Source organism: Daphnia carinata, chromosome 7 (genome assembly GCF_022539665.2).
Source record: "Daphnia carinata strain CSIRO-1 chromosome 7, CSIRO_AGI_Dcar_HiC_V3, whole genome shotgun sequence".
NCBI lineage: Eukaryota > Metazoa > Arthropoda > Branchiopoda > Diplostraca > Daphniidae > Daphnia > Daphnia carinata.
In genome coordinates, this window is record NC_081337.1 from 1,374,206 (window position 1) to 1,393,439 (window position 19,234).

Here is a 19,234-nt window from a genome sequence, read left to right on the forward strand (position 1 = left end):
TCGCATTCTTCTAGTGCCATCTGTTTGTTTATTCCGTGATGAGTCAAACACTTTTCACTCGATGCTTTCCCATTTTTCAATAATCCCCAGGCAATCATGTCCCAGATTATATTTCCGCTGCCGTGGTTAGTTTTTAAAATTCCTCCGAATATCGGCGAATTAATTGTTGTTGTGATCGCTTTTCGCTGTTCTTGTTGTATCTCCTGCATTTCCGCTAACGTTGTATCCGGGAAGTTTTCTTGGATTTCAGGATTAGTATTCACAGTTTCGAAAATCCATTGTTGTGTTGTACCATTTTCATCATCCCTAAATTCCGTTAGTATGATGTTTTGGGATGATCCAAGCGTTATGCAAAGATGTGATTCATGTGCGATTAATCGGTAATTTTGCTCGCTAATATCCACCGTGTAGAATATTCGGAACAAGTGGCTGCAACCAGTCGATTTGTTTCTCCTTCGGTGATGCAAATATCGCTGTTTTGCATTCGTATTGTTTGGTCAACGATGTATTCAAATTCTGACCCCAATGGAAATGGGTCATCGTTTTTAAAACGAAAGTGAGCTTTCATCGGGTTGCTCTCTCCGGGTTTGTAGGTTATATGTATTGTGGCGTTATAAATTATGTACTGTCCTTTTTCGTCTTTTTTGATTGGTTGTTGACGTCTCATTTTTATTGGTCCCCAGGCGTACGAGATGCTGTATAAACGTTTAGCGATATCTGAATCTTCGAGAGGTGTTTTAAACAAGAATGTAACTTCTTGCTGAATGGATCGTTTCCGTTTGGTTAACTGGAGTTCCCTGTAGTCCTTGCACACCGATGTATCCAGATGAGTATTCTGCATGCATGTATTTATAGTTGTTTTGAACATCTCGTACAGTTTTCTCGTAGTTTCGGTTGGAAAGATTAGGTATGTGAGCGGTATAGCCACAACTTTGTATCCTTGTGGTGTTATGTCCCGATCTGGTTTGTTGAGGAATGAAATCTCGATCTGTCGATTGGTCTCGTAGAGACGGCTGGTATTTTCGTGTTCAGGCATTCTAGGAAGTTCTAAGTATCCATCTCCTTTAAGCAGTGTTTGTGTGTACGAATTGTTTGTTGTTCTATCTCGCCACACAATTGCATTCTGATTCTGGTTGAAGTGTCCTTCTTGTTGTGTTGTGTTCAAAGGTCCGAAAGGGCTTTCAATTGGATCGTCTGGTTTTTCTTGTCGTAGCGTGTTTCGTTCTGCTACACAGCTGAGGGTATGGTATTGTTTTATGGCATACCATTGCCCTTCGCCTGTCGGAGTGGCTGTGAAACTCAGTCCTGCTGGTCCGGTCTGCATGTTGTTATCGCCACACTTCTTGTCGTTTACCATTCTCCAGCATTCCAGTGGGGTAATTAGTTTAGTTTCTTGTGAATATATTGTGTCGAAAGATCCGATCCAAAATGGTCCCGTTATTTTCTTCGTTTTTATCCATTGCTTGCAGGTCCAGCCTTTCGAAGAAGCTGCTGGTTTCTGTGTCGTTTTTAAAGTGTACAACGTGGGTATTCTGGGTAAGTGAGCTGTATCTGATTCTTTGTTGTTGCAGTAATATGGTGCCTCTACCCACATAGCACATCTCTGCCGTCGGATGTCCGACTGGGATCCGAACATCCGTTAGATATCCTGTGCCATATCGGGTTGTTCCATGGATGTCCGTCGGCTATTAGAATTTGAAGCCCGGTGGAGGTGCCAAAACAAAATCCTGAGGACGTCCCTACAACAGCAAATAGGAGTTCAAATATTTTTTCTTTTTTCTAAATAAACGTTGTTAAAAAAAATTTAAACCATGTTTTAAATCGTTTTCGAAAAGGATTTAATATATAATGTAATAAAAATGTCCGTTATAAAATTGAACTCTCGTAGAAAAAATTTTTTTATTAAAAATTAGACCACGGCAAATGACATGATAAAATGTTAAACACATTACGTAACACATTGTTTTTGATCGGATTGCTGCATACTAGCCTGTTAATTTATTGACAAAATAATAATTGTTAAGTTAGTATTACTACTGTAAGAATTAGTTGTTTTTTTTAGTTTCTTTTTTCAATGCGTTGGGATGCAATGGATTAAACTCATTAAAAAAAATAGAGAATGAAAAAAAGAGTAAATCAAGAGTTGAGCAGGAGAGAGAGCGGCTGACTGGACTAGGGGATCTTCAGTATAGGTGCGTTGATTCACATGCCTTGTGGTAAAGCGACAGACTGCTGCCCATCGGCCACATCCTGGACCAGTCGATTCAATTCGGGAGCTTCTTTCAAAGCTACCAGAGTTGCGGCCAAATCTTCTGGATCCAACAATCCCGGTAGTGTCACGGAATCGCTCAACGCCGACAAAGGGTAGCCATCGCCATTGTCCGAACAACTGAACGAAAGATCGGAATCCATATTGGTTACGGCTGCATTCAAAATAAATTAATTACAATAACACTTCCAATCCAAAGAAGGTCAGATAAACATACCAGAATTAGATCCTTGAAAATTAATTTGGGAAAAATTGGCGGAAGAAGGATCTTGCAAGGCTTCCGCACCCAATCCATCGAGGCACGGAGCCAATTCCTGATGATTGTTGGCGTAGACTTCGCTAATGATCTCGTGGAAGTTTTCCAACTCCTGTTGGGCAGCATCGAGCTGAACGAAGCCCTCCGTTCCTGCATCGCCTTTGGGTACAAGAGGATCAGTTACGTAAAAAAAAAATACAATTCTCTTTTGATTTGAATTCACCATTGTTGGCATTCGAATTGAAATCGTTCCATTCGGCGGGTACGGGCGTGGCCGTGTAGCTGTACGGGCTGCTGGTGGCGGATGCGTTGTACGTGGAATTCCTGCTGCCGCAAGCGAAGGGCGTGCTGGGTTGCGACGCGGTCGCATAGCCTTGTCCAACTACCATACGACCGTACGAGACATGACTTACAGTGGGGTTGCGATCAGTTTCATATCTGGTGATACCTTGAGACTGGAATTGCTGGAACATGCGGTGAGGCGGGACAGACTGTGAGCGATTCATGACCGAGTCATTGACAATGCTCGGAGCTGAATCTAGAAGACCCTCGATCTCTTGGGCGAGTGGGTCGCTACCCCATAGATGTGGCACAGCATTGTTAAGCGTGGTCTGGACTAGGCCGGAAGCGGATATTTGGTGAGGACTCAAACCCAGAACTACGCTGGCCGAAACATGGCGTTGACGCAAATCTTTGCAGATGCGCTCACTTCCTCTTGGTTCCGTCTAATATGTGGGGGAGCAATTTTAGGTATGACGTCATATATGAATAAACGTGTTTTGTTTTTTTTACCTGTTGCGGGAAGGATTGAACGAGAAGCGACAGAGGTGCGGATCGAGGCAATGAAGGTGATCCACAGGAACTGTGACGTGAGCGCACAGAGGCATTAAACAGTCCATCTTGACCGTGATTCATCAGAGAAGGCGTTGCATATGGCGTGTGACGGACTGTAATTGAGGCTCCGGATCAGTGACGAACTCGATTGACCAGCAGATTAGAGGCTGAATTATGGCGCGATCGGTTAACCGATATCGGCGTATTGAGCGGCGATACAAAAGCCGAATCGTTGCTGACGCTACTGGCCTCTGTAACGAAAGAAGTCGGGGTGTCCATGGTCATGGCCAAAAATTCATTTTTTTAACGTTTTTCTTTCTTTTTCCAGCTGAAATCGGATAGCGGATAGCGCCGTAAATAATCAGTAAGTTCTTATGCTGATATTTGCTAAAAGCGTAGACAACCGTTTCCAGAATAAAGCCCAAGTAAGGTACTAATTCTGTGCATGCTTCTTCCTCAAGAGTGGAAAAAGCTGAACAAGCTGCCTGTTTAACTTGCTTGTTGCCATTCAGGATCCGTTTCAGCAACTGTAGAATATTTTAAAAATTTAAAGGATAAAACTAGAGAAATTTTTTATTAATTGTAGCAACCTCAGTCATTAGCGGTTTTACACAGTGATCGTGTGGTTGTTTGAGTTGTTCCAAGAATTGTTTGAGTTGTTTGATGAAAACGAGGAATATTAGGTAACCATTTACCACCAAGAATCCCATCGATACCTTAAAAAAGAACAAGTAAGTATTTACTGAAACGTATATGTTAATGAAACTGTTCGTTGAACTCACCAATTGTGTGGAGTGCAAATTTCTGCTTCATTTTGGGATTATTTTGGCTCGGGGAGCCACAACATCAATAATAGGAATACAAAATATCTTTTGGGCCCTAATTAAACCAAACAGCTTTAAAAGGTATTTTTAAATGATATTAATACAGGCATATTGAATGGAACGTTACCTCCAAATAATGCACAATGTTTAAAAATACTTTTTCAATGGCAATTCTGAAGTGAACTTCTTCATCATTTGGAAGGGAGCAGTTGTAAATAATCCCATTCATCTCTAAGTATATACTGTCGACCTCTGATATCTAAATATAAGAAAAATGTTACGTTAAGCGAAATAAACTACTGTAAATGTTAACTTGCCTGGTATCCTTTTGCTGTTTCACTAGCGCAGACGTATCGTTAACACTCGCCATTCGTCAACTGAATCGAAGTTTAGCATCGACAGGTTACCCAATGTTTGCCATATTTTTTTTGTTGTTTTTTTAAGTAATTCGCAATTATTATTTGAAACAGACTTTACAAACTTACAGTAATATTTAAACTATCTCCGTGTAAAAAACTGTTTCAATAAAGGAAGTTGTTCTATAAAAGGATTTTTGAGAAGAAACTATTCACCAGTGTTTAGGGAAAGACTACTAAAATGGCAAATAATGGTAGTTTCGACTTCCAAATTTTCGCATGCGGATTCAGAATTTCAGCCAGTCATTGTTGAGTTGTTTATGGTGAAGGTTATTGTTCGTGCCGTGCGTGTGCTGTTTCAGGATTTTTTTGTGTAACACTTAGTGAACTTCATCGCGTTAGAAACTTTTCTCGTTAGCGACTGATTTAGTGCTTCTGTTAACTGTGGGCTACTGCCGTCTTACGAATTAGTGTTAACAGTGTCGATCCCGATTGTTTTCTCTGCGTAAGTGCTTCTGTCGGACCTGTCCAGCGGTCCCCCCTGTTCCTGGCCGGCTGCCCGTTTGGTTCCTGCCCAGCGTCCCGCGCTGTTCCTGCCTAGCTGCCCGCGCTGTTCCTGCCTAGCTGCCCGCGCTGTTCCTGCCTAGCTGCCCGCGCTGTTCCTGCCTAGCTGCCCGCGCTGTTCCTGCCTAGCTGCCCGCGCTGTTCCTGCCTAGCTGCCCGCCTCTGTTCCTACTGAGGCCCCTTCACATTTTGGATTATTCATATGGAATCTCAAACCGTAAGTAATTATTCATTTTACTAGTGCTGGGCCGATCCCAGACACAGTGTATCAGGCTCGGGACGGATAGGCAACGGTCCGAGTGCTGACATTGTTACTATAAGTTTAAGGGCATTGAGACTTGTCACCTCAATGGGCACAGGTATCGGGATTGGTTTCACAGTGTCGTCGTGAAACCAATTGTCTGGCCATGGTCAGTGGACCTTCAGTTAGATGAATATCTTAGTCGGGACATAGGCCGACTAGGATTAGAAATAATTGCGGTAGTTATTTAATTATATATGGAAATTATGTATGCTACTTTTTCAAATGCAATGAATTGCCTTCTTTCTTCACACAACTTAATGCTTTTGTTCATTCTTTTTATGGTTTTTCAACTGGACTTAACTTACGTCTTACTAATTAAATTTTTTCTTTTTTTTTCTTCTTTGTCGATTTTGGCAGGGGGCTTTGCCTGGCAATTTTTTAAATTGTTTCCTCAGGCCGTTCTAATGCTTTAGTTCTTTCTTAATTTTTTCTCCTTATTCTTTACTTAAATTTCTTTTTTTTTTTTCGCTGGTGCTGGTAGGGCGCTTTTAACAACGAAGTTTTTAACAGTTTTTCTTATGGCGCTTGAAATGCTTTTCCGTTTTTTATCACTCTTTTGGCAAATGATTTTGCTTTTGCGTGATTAGATAAATTTTTTTGTTTCCTTTTCTTTTCGTTTTTACATTTTTGAAACCTTTTTTTCCGACGGCTTCAATCTTTGCTGTTTATTACTACTTTTTTGGCAATTGATCTTTGCTTATGCAAGATCAGTTAATCATTTTTTTCTCTTTTTTTGCGGGTGTTCTCACGGTGCTTTACCAAGCGCCTTTTAATTTTTCTTCAATCCGCTTCAGATTGCTATTCCCTTACAACTCTTTTTGGCAATTGATTTCTGCTTATGCGAAATTAATTTTTTTTTCTTTTCTCGTGGGTGTTGATTGGGGTATTTTTTCAAACCATTCTTTAAACGGCTTCGTCAGGCCGCTTTTACGCTTTGGTTATTTCTTATTCTTTTTCCAATTGATTATTGTTTTTGTCTCCTTTGCCTTTTCACAGTTAGGCTTTTTGTTATTTTTAATACTTCCGTACATTATCGATGCTTTCCTTCAGTACCAAGCTTTTGTTAGAATTATTTTAATATAAAATCGTTTTATATTAAAATGAATTCCCGTTATCGACCATATAGTGCTAGATATAAGAGGAAAAGAGTACGCGAAGATATGGAATACATCCGGGAACTTAATGATGATGCAGATTTTGATGCTGCCTATTCAAGTAGTTCTTCTGATGTCGTTGACTTTAACGATAATAGCGGTGATACAGAGGAAGCTGAAGATTTTGTCAGTTGCGTAGGGGATGAAAATTTAAATGTAAATGAAATTTTTAGTGACGGTTCACCGTTATCGACGGACGCTGAAGACGGTTTCAGTGATGATGACATTGAGATTGTAGGCATATCTAGCGCTGACGAGGTGGAAGAAAGTAGTGAGGAAGAAGGGGTTCCCAACTTTCGCGAATTATTTGCTTTATGGGCAGTTACCTGGGGAATTAATCAAAATGCAGTTGATGCTCTTTTAGCAATTTTTCGTTTGTTTTCATGGGGTATGAACTTTCCGAAATCTTGCCGAACTTTGATAAAGACACCTCGTAAGGTTCCGGTAAAAAATCTTACTCCAGGAAATTATTACCACTTTGGAATACAAAAAGGTATTGAAATGGTTCTACTTTGCGTTAATGCAAGACACATTCCAGAAACAGTTGAAATTTTTGTAAATATAGATGGGCTTCCTATTTCCAAAAGTAGTGGGGATCAATTTTGGCCTATTCTGGGAATGATTAATAACGTAAAATGCAGGCGTGTGTTTTTAATTGGTCTTTACCATGGAAGCGCAAAGCCTCTTTTTTGTAATGAGTATCTTGCTGATTTTGTTGCCGAAACAGGAACGCTTATGGAAAGTGGATTTTCATTAAAGGACCGTCATCATAGCTTTCGCGTGTCATCTTTCATATGCGACACACCTGCGCGTTCATACATATTAAATATTAAAAGTCACACGGCGTATTTTGGGTGTTCAAAGTGTATCCAACAGGGCGATTATGAAGGAAGGGTGGTTTTTTTGGAAAATGACTCGGATCTTCGAACTAATTATTCTTTTCGCAACCGCATTCACGAGGAGCATCACAATGGTGATTCAATTTTAGAAAATATTGAGATTGACATGGTTTTTGATTTCCCGAATGATCCGATGCATTTAATAGATTTAGGTGTAACTCGGAAATTGCTTCTGACTTGGATTCGTGGTCCATTGGAAACTAGGCTGTCTAGAATTTTGCTTGAATCCATTAGCTATAGATTAGAAGCAACAAGAGAATATATACCTAGGGAATTCGCTAGAAAAGCCAGATCTTTAAAATTTATAGATAGATGGAAGGCCACGGAATTCGGACTTTTCAACAGTTATGTCGGCCCTGTTGTCCTTGCTGGTATTTTGCCAATTCGGTCCTTCAACAACTTCCTTGTTTTCCATGTCGCCGTGCGAATTCTTTCTTCAAACAGTCTGTGCGTTTTGCATAATGAATATGCTAGGCAACTTCTACATTTATTCGTTAATGAATGTAAAGAAGTTTATGGGGCGTATTTTCTGTCTTTTAATGTTCACAATTTGGTACACCTGTGCGACGATGTGTTGCGCTTTGGATCGTTACCAAATTTTTCAGCCTATCCATTTGAAAATTTTCTTCAAAAATTAAAAAAACTTTTGCGTAAGTCTAATCAAGCTTTACAGCAAGTAGTAAAGCGCCTACTTGAAATTGTAAATGTAAATTCAACCCCCAGAAACTGGAATTCGATCTCCGTCACCGTTGTTTTCGAGTACAACACGATAGCGGCCCTGTACCACATAATTTTAAAGTAACCGTAGAATACAAAGAAATGCGGTTAGGCCCCTGGTTTCTTAGCTGCAAGGCACCAGATAATTGTGTCTTTCTTAAAGATTTGTCTCTCGTCCTGATTGACAATATAATAAGAAACCAGGAAGGGGATTTCATTGTGGGAAGAAAATTTCGCCGTAAAATTGATTTGTTTTCGTATCCTTTAGCTTCTTCTTCATATAACATTTTTATCGTCGGAGATCCTTGCCCAAGGTCAAAAGCATTGCCTTTGAATCAAATTAAATTTAAAGCAGTAAGATTGCCGACTTTTAAAGGCAATGGGATAGATATTGAGAATTCTTTTGCAGTTTTTCCACTTGCCATGGAAGAACATGCTTAATCTCGCTTCTTCAGCATGGCATCTTTCAGTTTCCGCAATTTTTTTTTTCTTCATTAGTACATTTGCGAGATTTTCTTTTTTACTTGATTAATTCTTAAGTTTGTATTCGATTACAAACGTATGTTCTAAATGTTACAATATAGGTTTACATATGAATCGTAGTATAGTTTTTTTCAGCCAAAATGCAAATGTTTGTTTTTGTAGGGGAAGTTCCTTATTTTGGAAGGCACCGAAGAACCATGGGTTACAACGGTGCCCATATCGTGGTTTGACGGCGAAGTTTGTTGGTGGCCTCCAAAGTGCAAAGACTTAACAAAGTTCATTGAGTTAGGGTATGAACCAGATAGGGAGAAATGGGAAAAGCACCCTGCCCGTGTTAGAAAAGGCTTCGGTATGGGTATTCTGTTCTAGATTACATAGCGATCCTTTTTTTCAATTATTATTGATTTTTAAACGTAACATGTCCTTTAGATACATATCAAGAAGCACGGCGCAATGAGAAAAAGGCCTTAGAAATGGAAGAAATTATAACTACTGATTCGGAGAAGGACAAGCGCAGTAGGAGCGCCAGGAAAGCTAAACAAATTTTTGACAACAGCAGTTTAGCCCGAACAAAACCCCCCTTGAAAAGAACTTCCGTTCCAATATTGAGTGATGAGTCCGAAGACGAGTCCCCACCACCTCCTCCTCCTCCATCTTCTTTTTGTCTTTCATCTTCTATAGGTAATTATTAAATAAAATTCACATAAATAAGAAAACAAATAATCTTTTTAATCAGTTTTCCCCCCAGTTCCGCTTCAGTATTAGACTTACTTTGTTTATTTTTGAATAAGGCACCCCAGTTAGGCGACCTGCATCCTCATTACACGAATTTACACCTTTCGTAGTTGATGATAATGACAGGGATTTCTATAGTAGTCAGGAAAAAGAGTTGAGAAATAATAAAGGTAATATTAACTATCCTAACTTATACATTCTGTTTTTGTTTGGGATTTCAATATTTGTTTTGTTGTTTATTATGTAGGCTGCAGGGGAAATGGTAATTCTTCAGACGTTTCGAACACGTCTGGAAATTACATGTCAACAACTTCAAACAGCCCCTTATTGATGCCCACTGGAAACGGAGCCAACAACCGACGGCACCGAATTGCTAAAACTCATGGTGGTATATGTTTTTTAAATTTTTAATTCCGTCCGTTACTTTAAAGCAACTTTTTTGTAATGTAGAATCTCGCGATGAATTTGTTCATCGCGGGATAGTGTCTCTTTCACATGAAATGCGAGACCAAAGCTCCGTAGGAATGGCCGTTCTAGACCGACTCAACAATATAGAGTCGGCTCTGAAACAAAAGGATATCGAAACTGACCAAAACGAAGAATTTTTGGAAACGCTGCCTCTAACCACAATGGAGGAGTTTAAGAAGTTTAACGAAGAACTCAACAAACCCTGTATTAAAAAATGCTTGGTAAGTTTATTTATAATTATAAGTAATACATACGTTTAATTATGGCAATTTTATTTTTTAGAACATTCATCTTATCGGGATTGGTGGTCACGACGCAAAAACCATCGTTCGGCTTATTACACGGCGCTTATTCACAAAGGATGTTGGGAAGCACTTCAGTTGGTTTGGACAGAGAGGAAATGAATGCCTCTCCGCTACGAATATCGGAAAATCCATTATAAGTATAAAAAATTAAAGTAATTAATTTTAATAGTATGTAATATTTTCAATTATAGTGGCCGCGAAAAGGACTCAACCAATGATTACCGAGCAAGATGCCATCAAGGTGGTCCAAGCTTTGCTGCGCCATTGTAAGGATAAGGAAAAAAATAATAATGTGAGGGGGGTTTAACTTAAGATCAGTTTTTTTATTTGTCTTCTAAACTTGACAGTTACGTGTTGTATGTTGTGGCAAATGTGAATACAAAGAAATTTCTCACCATAATTTGTGTTATATTATTTATTATTCATTTTTTTACGGTAGCCAGAAATGCTTAAAAAAAGGTATTAACATAATTCTCACATGTTCAGAGCATGTCCTTTTCCCGCCCAGCAGGACGTCCCTCGGATATCAATCGGCATATTCTCGGGAGGTCTTCCAATATTCAGTCGAGATCCGAAGGACATCCAACTCGGAGGTCAGGCAGTTCCACGGATGTCCGTAAGATGTCGCCGTTATCCAACTAGGATATACCACGGATGTCCGTGGGACCGAATTGTGCTATGTGGGTATATCTAAAATTACTCTGGTCTTTACGTTCTTGCATTCGCATACGGTTGAATAGATGGGATATGTGAATGGAGTGATGGTGAGTAATTGGATGAGTAATAGTATCAGTTCCATCTGCGAAAAGAAAATTTGTATGTTTAGTATCTCGATACTTCGTGGCGTTGCCGTAAGTTGTATCGTGGATTCGTCATTCTAGTGCGTGCAGGATTATCTGGTATGGGACCGGGGATATTTGGTGCGATGATAACACAATTCTCCGTCTCTGCTGTTTGACGTATACGCGCTCTAGGGACAGGCCTTCTTACGTTATTACTGAAGTTTTTTCTTGGCCTTCCTGGTCCTCGTCTTACTGTTTCATTACTCGGTTGGTGTGGTGCACAACATATTCTTTCTGATGCTTGGTTTCCGGGGACGTAAAGTTTTAGGCGGTTGACGTGTACTATCGATTTTAGTCTTGCATTGTCTGCGTTCTTAATCTCGTAAGTGAGATCTGAGAAATTTCTGATGATTTTGAATGGCCCATTCCACCTGTTGATGAATTTTCCGGCAGTTGGTGGGGCTTTCAATAGCACAAAGTCACCGATGTTGTATTTGATTGCTTTTGTTCCTTTGTCGTAATATCTTTTTTGTTTTGTCTGCGCCCGAAATAGGTGTTCCTTCGCTAGTTGCTGAGCCTTTTTCCATTGATGTGATTACATTACACTGGTGTCTTCGTATGTTTCGTACCGTCTATCTATTTTGATGTCGTTTGAGAGCACCGTTTCTCGGTCTCCCGAAGAATAGAAAGAATGGGTTTTGCTGCAGTGTTGATTGCTTCGCTGTGTTGTAAGCAAAGGTGACAAATGGTAGATATTTGTCCCAATTTTCTGGTTCGTCCGTTACGTAGCAAGCTAGCATGTCACATAGGGTTCTGTTAAATCGTTCTACTAATCCGTCTGTTTGAGGGTGGTATGCTGTTGTTCTGATTTGTTTGATTTTGAATAATTTGCAAATATCTTGGATTAAGCTCGACAGGATGTTAGTCCCTTCATCTGTTAGTACGACTTCGGGGGATCCATATTTTGTGTAAATATCATTAACCAAGATGTTAGCAATTGTTTGGGCAGTCTGATCTCCCATTGGTACTGTAAAAACGAAACGACTGGCGTAATCTGATAGTACTAAAATATACTTATGTCCCTTTGCGCTTTCTTGAACGGGACCCACAATATCCATCGCAAGTCCTTCCCACACCCTTTCGGCTGGGGGCATAGGTTACAATGGTGCTTTACTCCCTCCCGCAGCCTTGCGTTTTGCGCATTTAAGGCAATTTTTGATGTGTTCTGTTACGTTTTGTCGCATGTGTGGGAAGAACTATTGCTCTCGTAGTCTGGCTATTGTTTTTTCTATTCCTAAATGTCCTGCTAACATGTGGTCATGATTTGCTCGTAAGATCCTTCCGACTGATTCCCTTGGGACTACTAACTTTCCTTGCCTATCTGTTAATAAACCTTTCTCGTTGATTAGAAAGTTGCTTCTAGATCTGTTACTTTTCTCAACTTCTTGTATCTTTATCATTAGTTTTTGGCATTATTGATCTGCTTGCTGCCCTTCTAGCCATTTGTCTTCTCGCCAAGACCTTTTATGTCACTTCCAATTTCTCTTTCAAAACCTTTGTTTTCTGTTTTATGATTTTCCCTTTCGAAACTTTCGCTTTCGGTCAGACTACTTTCGCTTTCTCTCTCCAGTTTCCTTAAACTTTCCATTTGTAGTTTGATTTTCAATCTTTCAATTTCTTTTCGATCTCTTTCATGCTCTTTTATGACAATTTCTTTTTCCCTTGCCCTTGTTTCTACTCTTGCTAGCGGCACTATAGGAATACGGCTTAGGGTGTGAGCATTTTGGTGCGATTTCCCAGGCCGGTATCCAATGGCGATGTCGAATTCTTGTAGTTTGAGTGCCCATCTAGCTAATCTTCCTTCGGGTTTTGTCTTGCTCATTAACCATTCTAAAGGTCTATGGTCGGTAAATACGGTAAATCTACGTCCGTATAGATATGTCCTAAATACGTCAATTGCGTGGATGATTGCGTAAACCTCTTTCTCTGTGGTTGACCACTTGGCCTCGCGATCGTTCAGATGTTTAGAGCTATACGCGATGACGACTTCCGCGCCGTCTGATTCACGGGGTTCCTGTACGTCGGACTCCGCTGAATCCGCTGATTGGGGTAGAGTCTGCATCTGAGCTGTGTTGATGAGTCGACCTTCGACGATGGTTTGGTTTTGGTCTGATTTTTCTTCCTTGCCTTCAATGGACTCGTAGAGACTGTTGATTCTTGAGATAAGGGCTTTGCATTTTTCTTCGGGTTTTTGTTTTAGTGTGGATAACTTTTTTCTTTGTGCTGCTAAGTCGTATGCATCCTGGAATCTTGCAATGAGGGCGGTTTTCCACTCCTCATAACTTAACTCATCACCTTGCTCCTCTACGTAATTTCCATGCCATTCTAGGGCATCACTTTTTAATCTGTCGGAGAAGAATCTTATTTTTTTATTGTCGTCCCAGTCGTTGTTGCGTGCTACATGTTCTGCGTCCGTTAGCCATTCTGTTATTAATTTATCAGTACTTTTCCCTTTGAAAATTGGAATTGACTTTTTGTCTTCTCTCGAAAATAATTCTCCTAATGCTTTCACAATCGGTTGGGTTGTGGATGTATCGATGCTATCGCTATCCGTTGTGTCGCGGTCAATTCTCGAAGTTTCTTTGTGTGAAAGTCCCATTTTGACTTTTTCTTTGAGAATCCGATACTTTTGCTTTAGTTGAAGGAGGTTATCGTTTAGGATCTCGATTTGGTTTTTTAGGTCGTCGTTAAGTTGTTGTAACTTTTCGACTTGTTCTGATTCTAGCTCGAAGTGAAGGGATTTGTCTCCTTCTGTTATTGAGGTTAGGTCGTTTATCTCACTCACTAGTTTCGTTATTTCTCCTGGTTCGTTGGAGGCGTCTAAGTCTTCGGTTTCAGCGACTGTTACCTATTGCTTTCTATATTCTTTTATTCTATTCTCCAGATACCAAATTTTTTCTTCTCGGTTTCCTGCCTGTATGTTGGTCTTTTGTAATTCCGTTTCGAGATTTTTATTCTTTGTAGTACTATCTATCAGACTTCTTCGTAAACCTGCTTTTTCTGCTAAGGTTTTTTCAAGGATCTCTTTTGTTTCTTTTGTTTCTGTCTGGAGTTGTTTGTTTTTCTTCTAAAGCTGCTTTTATCCGTTGTTCGGCGTTTTCTAACCTCTCGTAACCAGTTGTTTTCTTTCACCTTCAAGTTTGCTAATTATTTCTTGCCCTTCTCCCTCAACAGCTATATTGTTTTCGTCCTTTTTTCGTAAAAGGTTTTGCAATTGGTTCTCTGTTGCTGTGGCAGTTTCAAGGCTGGTTTCTAATTCGCTGATTCGATTGGCAGACTTTTCAAGGGCGTTTTTGAGTGCTTCGTTACTTTCTTGGAGTTGATCAAGGGAACTACTTAGTGTGTATTTGGAACTTGTTGCCTTTTTCTTGTTGCTATCTAGCTGTTTTCGTATGCTTTGTAACTCGTAGATTAAGTCAGATGAATATTTCATCTCAGCTATCTGCGCAAGTATTACTTCTTTTTGGAGGACTCTGATTGTACCGAATAGGAATTCTTTTTCTTTACCACGAACAATGCTAATCTGTTGCAATATACTGTCAAGGTTTTCAGTGTTGCTACCGAGGGATTCTACGTGATTTTAAAATGTCTTTGTGGTGTTTGTAATAGTTTCTGCTGTTATACCACTTGGTGCTTGCAACATTTGTTCTAACAATGAATATGAATATAATTGCAATGCGTTGTGTGTCTCTTTGCTAACTTCTTGTTTCTTAGATTCTATTTGTTGTATATGTGCTTTTGTCGTAATGGTCTGATAGGTTTTGTTTTGTTCTGACTCTTGTTCAAATTCTAAGTCCACAAGAGTTTTCCAGTGGTCCAAAAAATTTTCTCGGAGCGGTTGGGATTTGGGCTGGTTGTGTCTGATTTAGGGAGTACGGGGTACAAAGGTGGGGATAATTTGTCGACAACGTTTGGGTACAAAGTATTCTCTTTACGAGTAGTCTCTGGTACGATATGATCAAGCGGCATTCGCTTACCTTTTGATGCTGTTCCTTGGTCTGGTAGAGCTGTTGGAGACTCGTCGGGGAAATGTAGAGCACAATCACTGAAATAAGTTACGGGTAAGAAACTTTGTACTGGACAACAAGTGTTAGTCTCGTTGGGACCTCCAATTGTAAAGTTCCCAGATCCCGTGTATTTGCAGTAAGTTGCCGAAACAACTCCGAAATATAAGCTACAAAATGTGCAGTATTTATACTACTACAGAACACAAATATTGAAGGTGAAGAGGGAGGAGATACGTTCACTTTCACTTGTGAAACGCTTGAGGGATGTAATAGGTGTGGCTCCTTTTTGGTTAGCCTTTGGGCTTGCTACAGTATTACATCTCAGCTTTCGTTAATGGTCTACTAGAATATGCTGTCGGATGTTCATGACCATTTTGTTTCTGTGAAATTACCGCTCCTATCCCATAATCACACGCGTTTGTGAAAAGTAGAAATTTCTCATTGACATTGGGATAAACTAACACATGAGGCAACCCCAAACAATACGTTTTCGGCTAAAATTTAAATCAGTTAATCGGTTAACGGTTTAGCTATTGGTCCAAAGTTTTTGATAAATCTTCTATAGCATCCGGCTAATCTCAAAAATGACCTCACTTTATGCACAGAAAACGACGTTTTAAAATTTAGTATTTTATCGATTTTTCCCGGATCTGGCTTAATTCCTTTAGTCGAAATGACATGCCTTAAATAATTTACCGAGCATATAATAAACTGGCATTTTTTAAAGTTTTAATTTTAAATTAGGGTTTCTTAGTAAGTTAAACATTTCACGAATATAATGCAAATGGTCATCAAAAGTATCCGAAAAGTATATGACGTCGTCCAAATAAACTAATGCTTAATTTCCGAAAACATCTTTCAGTAGATAATTCATTAGTCGTTGTAATGTGGCAGGTGCATTGCACAAGCCGAATGCCATACGCTTAAATTCATAGACATTGTTTTCTACGACAATTGCTGGCTCATCTACCTAAATTGCCAATAGCCAGAAGCTAAATCGAGGGTGGTGAAAAATTTCTTCCCATACAATTTATCTAATGTTTCATCTGTCCTTGGCATAGGAAATAAATCTTTTTTTGTAATACCATTTAATTTTCGATAATCGACGCAAAATTTGATTTCTGCATTTTTCTTCTCAACCAAAACCAAAGGTCAAGCCCATGGGGAATGTGAACACTGAATTACATCTGTATTCAGCATTTCTTGTACCTTGTCCTCCAATAATTTCCTTTGATTATTCGTTTCTGTATAGGGACGTTGTCGAATAGGGCTCCATCCCTATGTATCGATTATATGTTTTATAAGGTCCGTGTTGCCTAATTCTGAGTCTTTTGACGCGAACCAGTCATAAAAATCATTTAATAACTTAGCGAGTTGTGTTTGAAATTCAGGGTCGACTTCCGGAATTACAATAGGCTCCCGTACTGCATTAGGCTTGTCTTCAACTTTACTTAAAGCAATTTTCCCAATCACTTGGTTAGTAATTTCAATGACTTAGTATTCCTAGGAACTTTGACTTGATTTAACGAATGGTTTTCAACCATAATGTTATCCGATATATCTCCCGATAATTTAATCTACGAACTCTTCAATAAAAACGCCGGCCGGCAAATCTTGTGGTGGGATAAATATGAAAGCTATATTAGGGGAAACAAACGGAAATGAACCTTTCATTTGCGCTGCAACTACTAGCAACGTCACACGAGGTAACTTCGTTTTTTTTACCGTCGTAATGGTGGGCAGCGACTACATACTGGCTAGTTTCTTGTACTTTCACTAGAATACACTTTCTCTAAGGTCGGTTATCCATTGAAGTTTTTTTTTATTTCTTTACTTCCTTCCCCCCCCCCCCTTTTTTAAATTTTTTTTTAGGTTTAGATCGGTTTGGATAAAGGTAGGTTTGTTAGTTACACAGTTGAAACAACAGATTACGTTTAACAGTTTCACGATCTGTGATTTCGATTTCAGTTGTCACAACAAGGTTTTATTTTTGGGGTGCAATTAAACATCCGTCATTCCAACAGAGTCCTTTGCCTGGGATGATACGTGTGTCGTTATGGACATTGCTGCAAGTTCTATGTGTGATCATTGGAATTTATTCTTCTGAATTTTGGGGCTTTTTCTTTCTTCTACAGGAATTAACAATGGTAGTAAATGGAATGAATGCGATACAAATACATCCGATTAGTATGGTTATTGCTATTACATATACTGCTAATATTCCATATTTAAATATGGATATCCAATTTGTCATATCCCAGCAATTTACTTGGGCTTTCTTATCCAAAACTAACCCTGAAAGCGAACTATTGTTAGATTGTTGGATTCCGCTGAATAATTCAGTTAAAACATTTAATTGTTCAACGTTAATCGCCTCGTACATCGAGTGATGTTGGGGCAAATAATCGTAGGTTTTTGGAGGTAATTCTTCAAAGGCTTTTATCAATTATAATTTTACGACATGGATAGATGGCTCCTGGATTTTCCATTCACCGTTTATCCAAGTATATGTTTTGTCATTTAAATTGACATACTGTCCATTCCAGAAACAATCTTGAAATGGATGTTGTGCCCAACCATCCTTTCCAACAGTGAAATTAGTATAGGATCCGTTTGAAAAAATGGTTGATAGCCGCATTGTATCTGTACGGCTGTTATCTTAATTTGCAGTTTCACATTTCTGTAAAACTAGGCTTTTACCGTTTCCAGTTATTCTGCTGTATGTTTCTTGGTTCAACACACGGGCTGCGAGCAGTCCATTTGTTTGCGCTAGAATCATTGCTTGATTCCGCTGTAGCGAGGTAATTTTACAATACAACTGGTGAACTTCGTTGGCCAATTGTGATTCGTATCGGGTAGACCGATTACTGGGTAGACAGTTATGTTTGTGCAAATTTGCGTTTTATTACTGGAGATAATGAATTCCAACTGGGCTGCATGATCTTCTATTCTACTTTGTTTTTTACTTTTTGTTAGATTTCCCCGACCTTGGAATACCGAATTTATTTCAAAGGTTGGTTCTTTCGGGTCTGGTGCTTTCCATACTATTGTTAGCTCGTTGTGATTCGAAAATTCTTCCTTACTTGAATCTGCTATTATTCCGAATGGTGACCTGACAGGACAGTCATGGCAATCTTTGGACAACTGAATGGTTAGGGTTACGCAGTTCTTCGTCGTATAAGCTTGCGTCGTCATCCAGTAACCCTCTTCCTCAGGTTCTTGAAGATATCTATATGTCTTTCCGTCCTTCACCACTGGACTGTTAATGCACGTGTTCGCATATTGTGCGGTAGCCCAACATTCGTTAGCACTGACCTTTAAAATTTGTTTCTTAAAAATAGTGTCGTGGCTTAGTAGAAAATTGGTGGACATTTGTTTAGTTGATAACCACTGGGTACAGGCATACCCTTCCCACGTTATAGGCTCTTTGTTTTTTGTTAAAAGTCGGTAAATAACTTTACTTGGTTCAGGATGTGAACAGTAATCAGGGTCTTCTAAATCTAAGATACCTTTAAATACGGGTTGTGAGCAGTTGCAGGTGTTGATGGTTAGTAATTGGGCTAGTCTTACGGCTATAACGAAGACGAGGCTTCCGATTACGTTTCTGATCTGCAGTTACATTTCTGTTACTAATCTTTGTGGCTATTTAACAGTTTGTCTTAACGATCTCCTAACGTGTATTTCGACATTAGTCTGTCTTTTACGTCTTACTCTAGGTTGTCTGATCTGTACATTTTCACTTTCTGTAGGTAACTGTGTCGCTACATGTCGGTTACAATCTTCTTCGTCTGTAGTTTGCCCTGTGGGCGATGCCCTTGTTTCCCATTCAGTTTGGGTTCTCCGTTCCCTTTCTTCGCTGGCTTCTTCACCTTCCTTTCTTGTTTCCCAGTCTTGACTTTCTATCTTTTTTTTCTGTTGCTCCTGCCCTGGGGCTACATTCGTTCTCTGCTTCTTCTCTGTCTTCCTTATTGCTGTTGTTTTCTTCTACTCCTTGTGCTTCTTTTTCTGCGTCCTTCTTACTTTTCCATTTCCTTAGGCGATTTACGTGTACAACCATTGTATGATTCTCTGTTGTTTTTCTTATTAAATAATTCCGGTCGGATAATTTATCTACGATAATAAAAGGTCCATCCCAACGCATATAAAACTTTCCCGTTTGTGGCTTCATTTCCTTTAATAAAACTAAATCTCCTGGCTCGAACGAGCATTCTTTCAAT

At 39.4% G+C, this 19,234-nt stretch overlaps 2 protein-coding genes across 2 annotated transcripts in view; both read right to left on the minus strand.

Annotated features, from left to right (window-relative positions):
• The window catches only part of LOC130698743 (MOB-like protein phocein), a 95,704-nt gene that overhangs the window by 50,269 nt on the left and 26,201 nt on the right, over positions 1–19,234 (minus strand). The window lies entirely within an intron of this gene.
• LOC130698742 (uncharacterized) lies at positions 2,105–3,637 on the minus strand. Its single transcript, XM_057521431.2, has 5 exons — positions 3,318–3,637; positions 2,974–3,250; positions 2,749–2,907; positions 2,487–2,684; positions 2,105–2,423 (listed from the first exon to the last, which is right to left on the minus strand). The coding sequence occupies exons 1-5, from the start codon at positions 3,438–3,440 to the stop codon at positions 2,203–2,205; spliced, it is 978 nt and encodes a 325-aa protein (XP_057377414.1). The 5' UTR covers positions 3,441–3,637; the 3' UTR covers positions 2,105–2,202.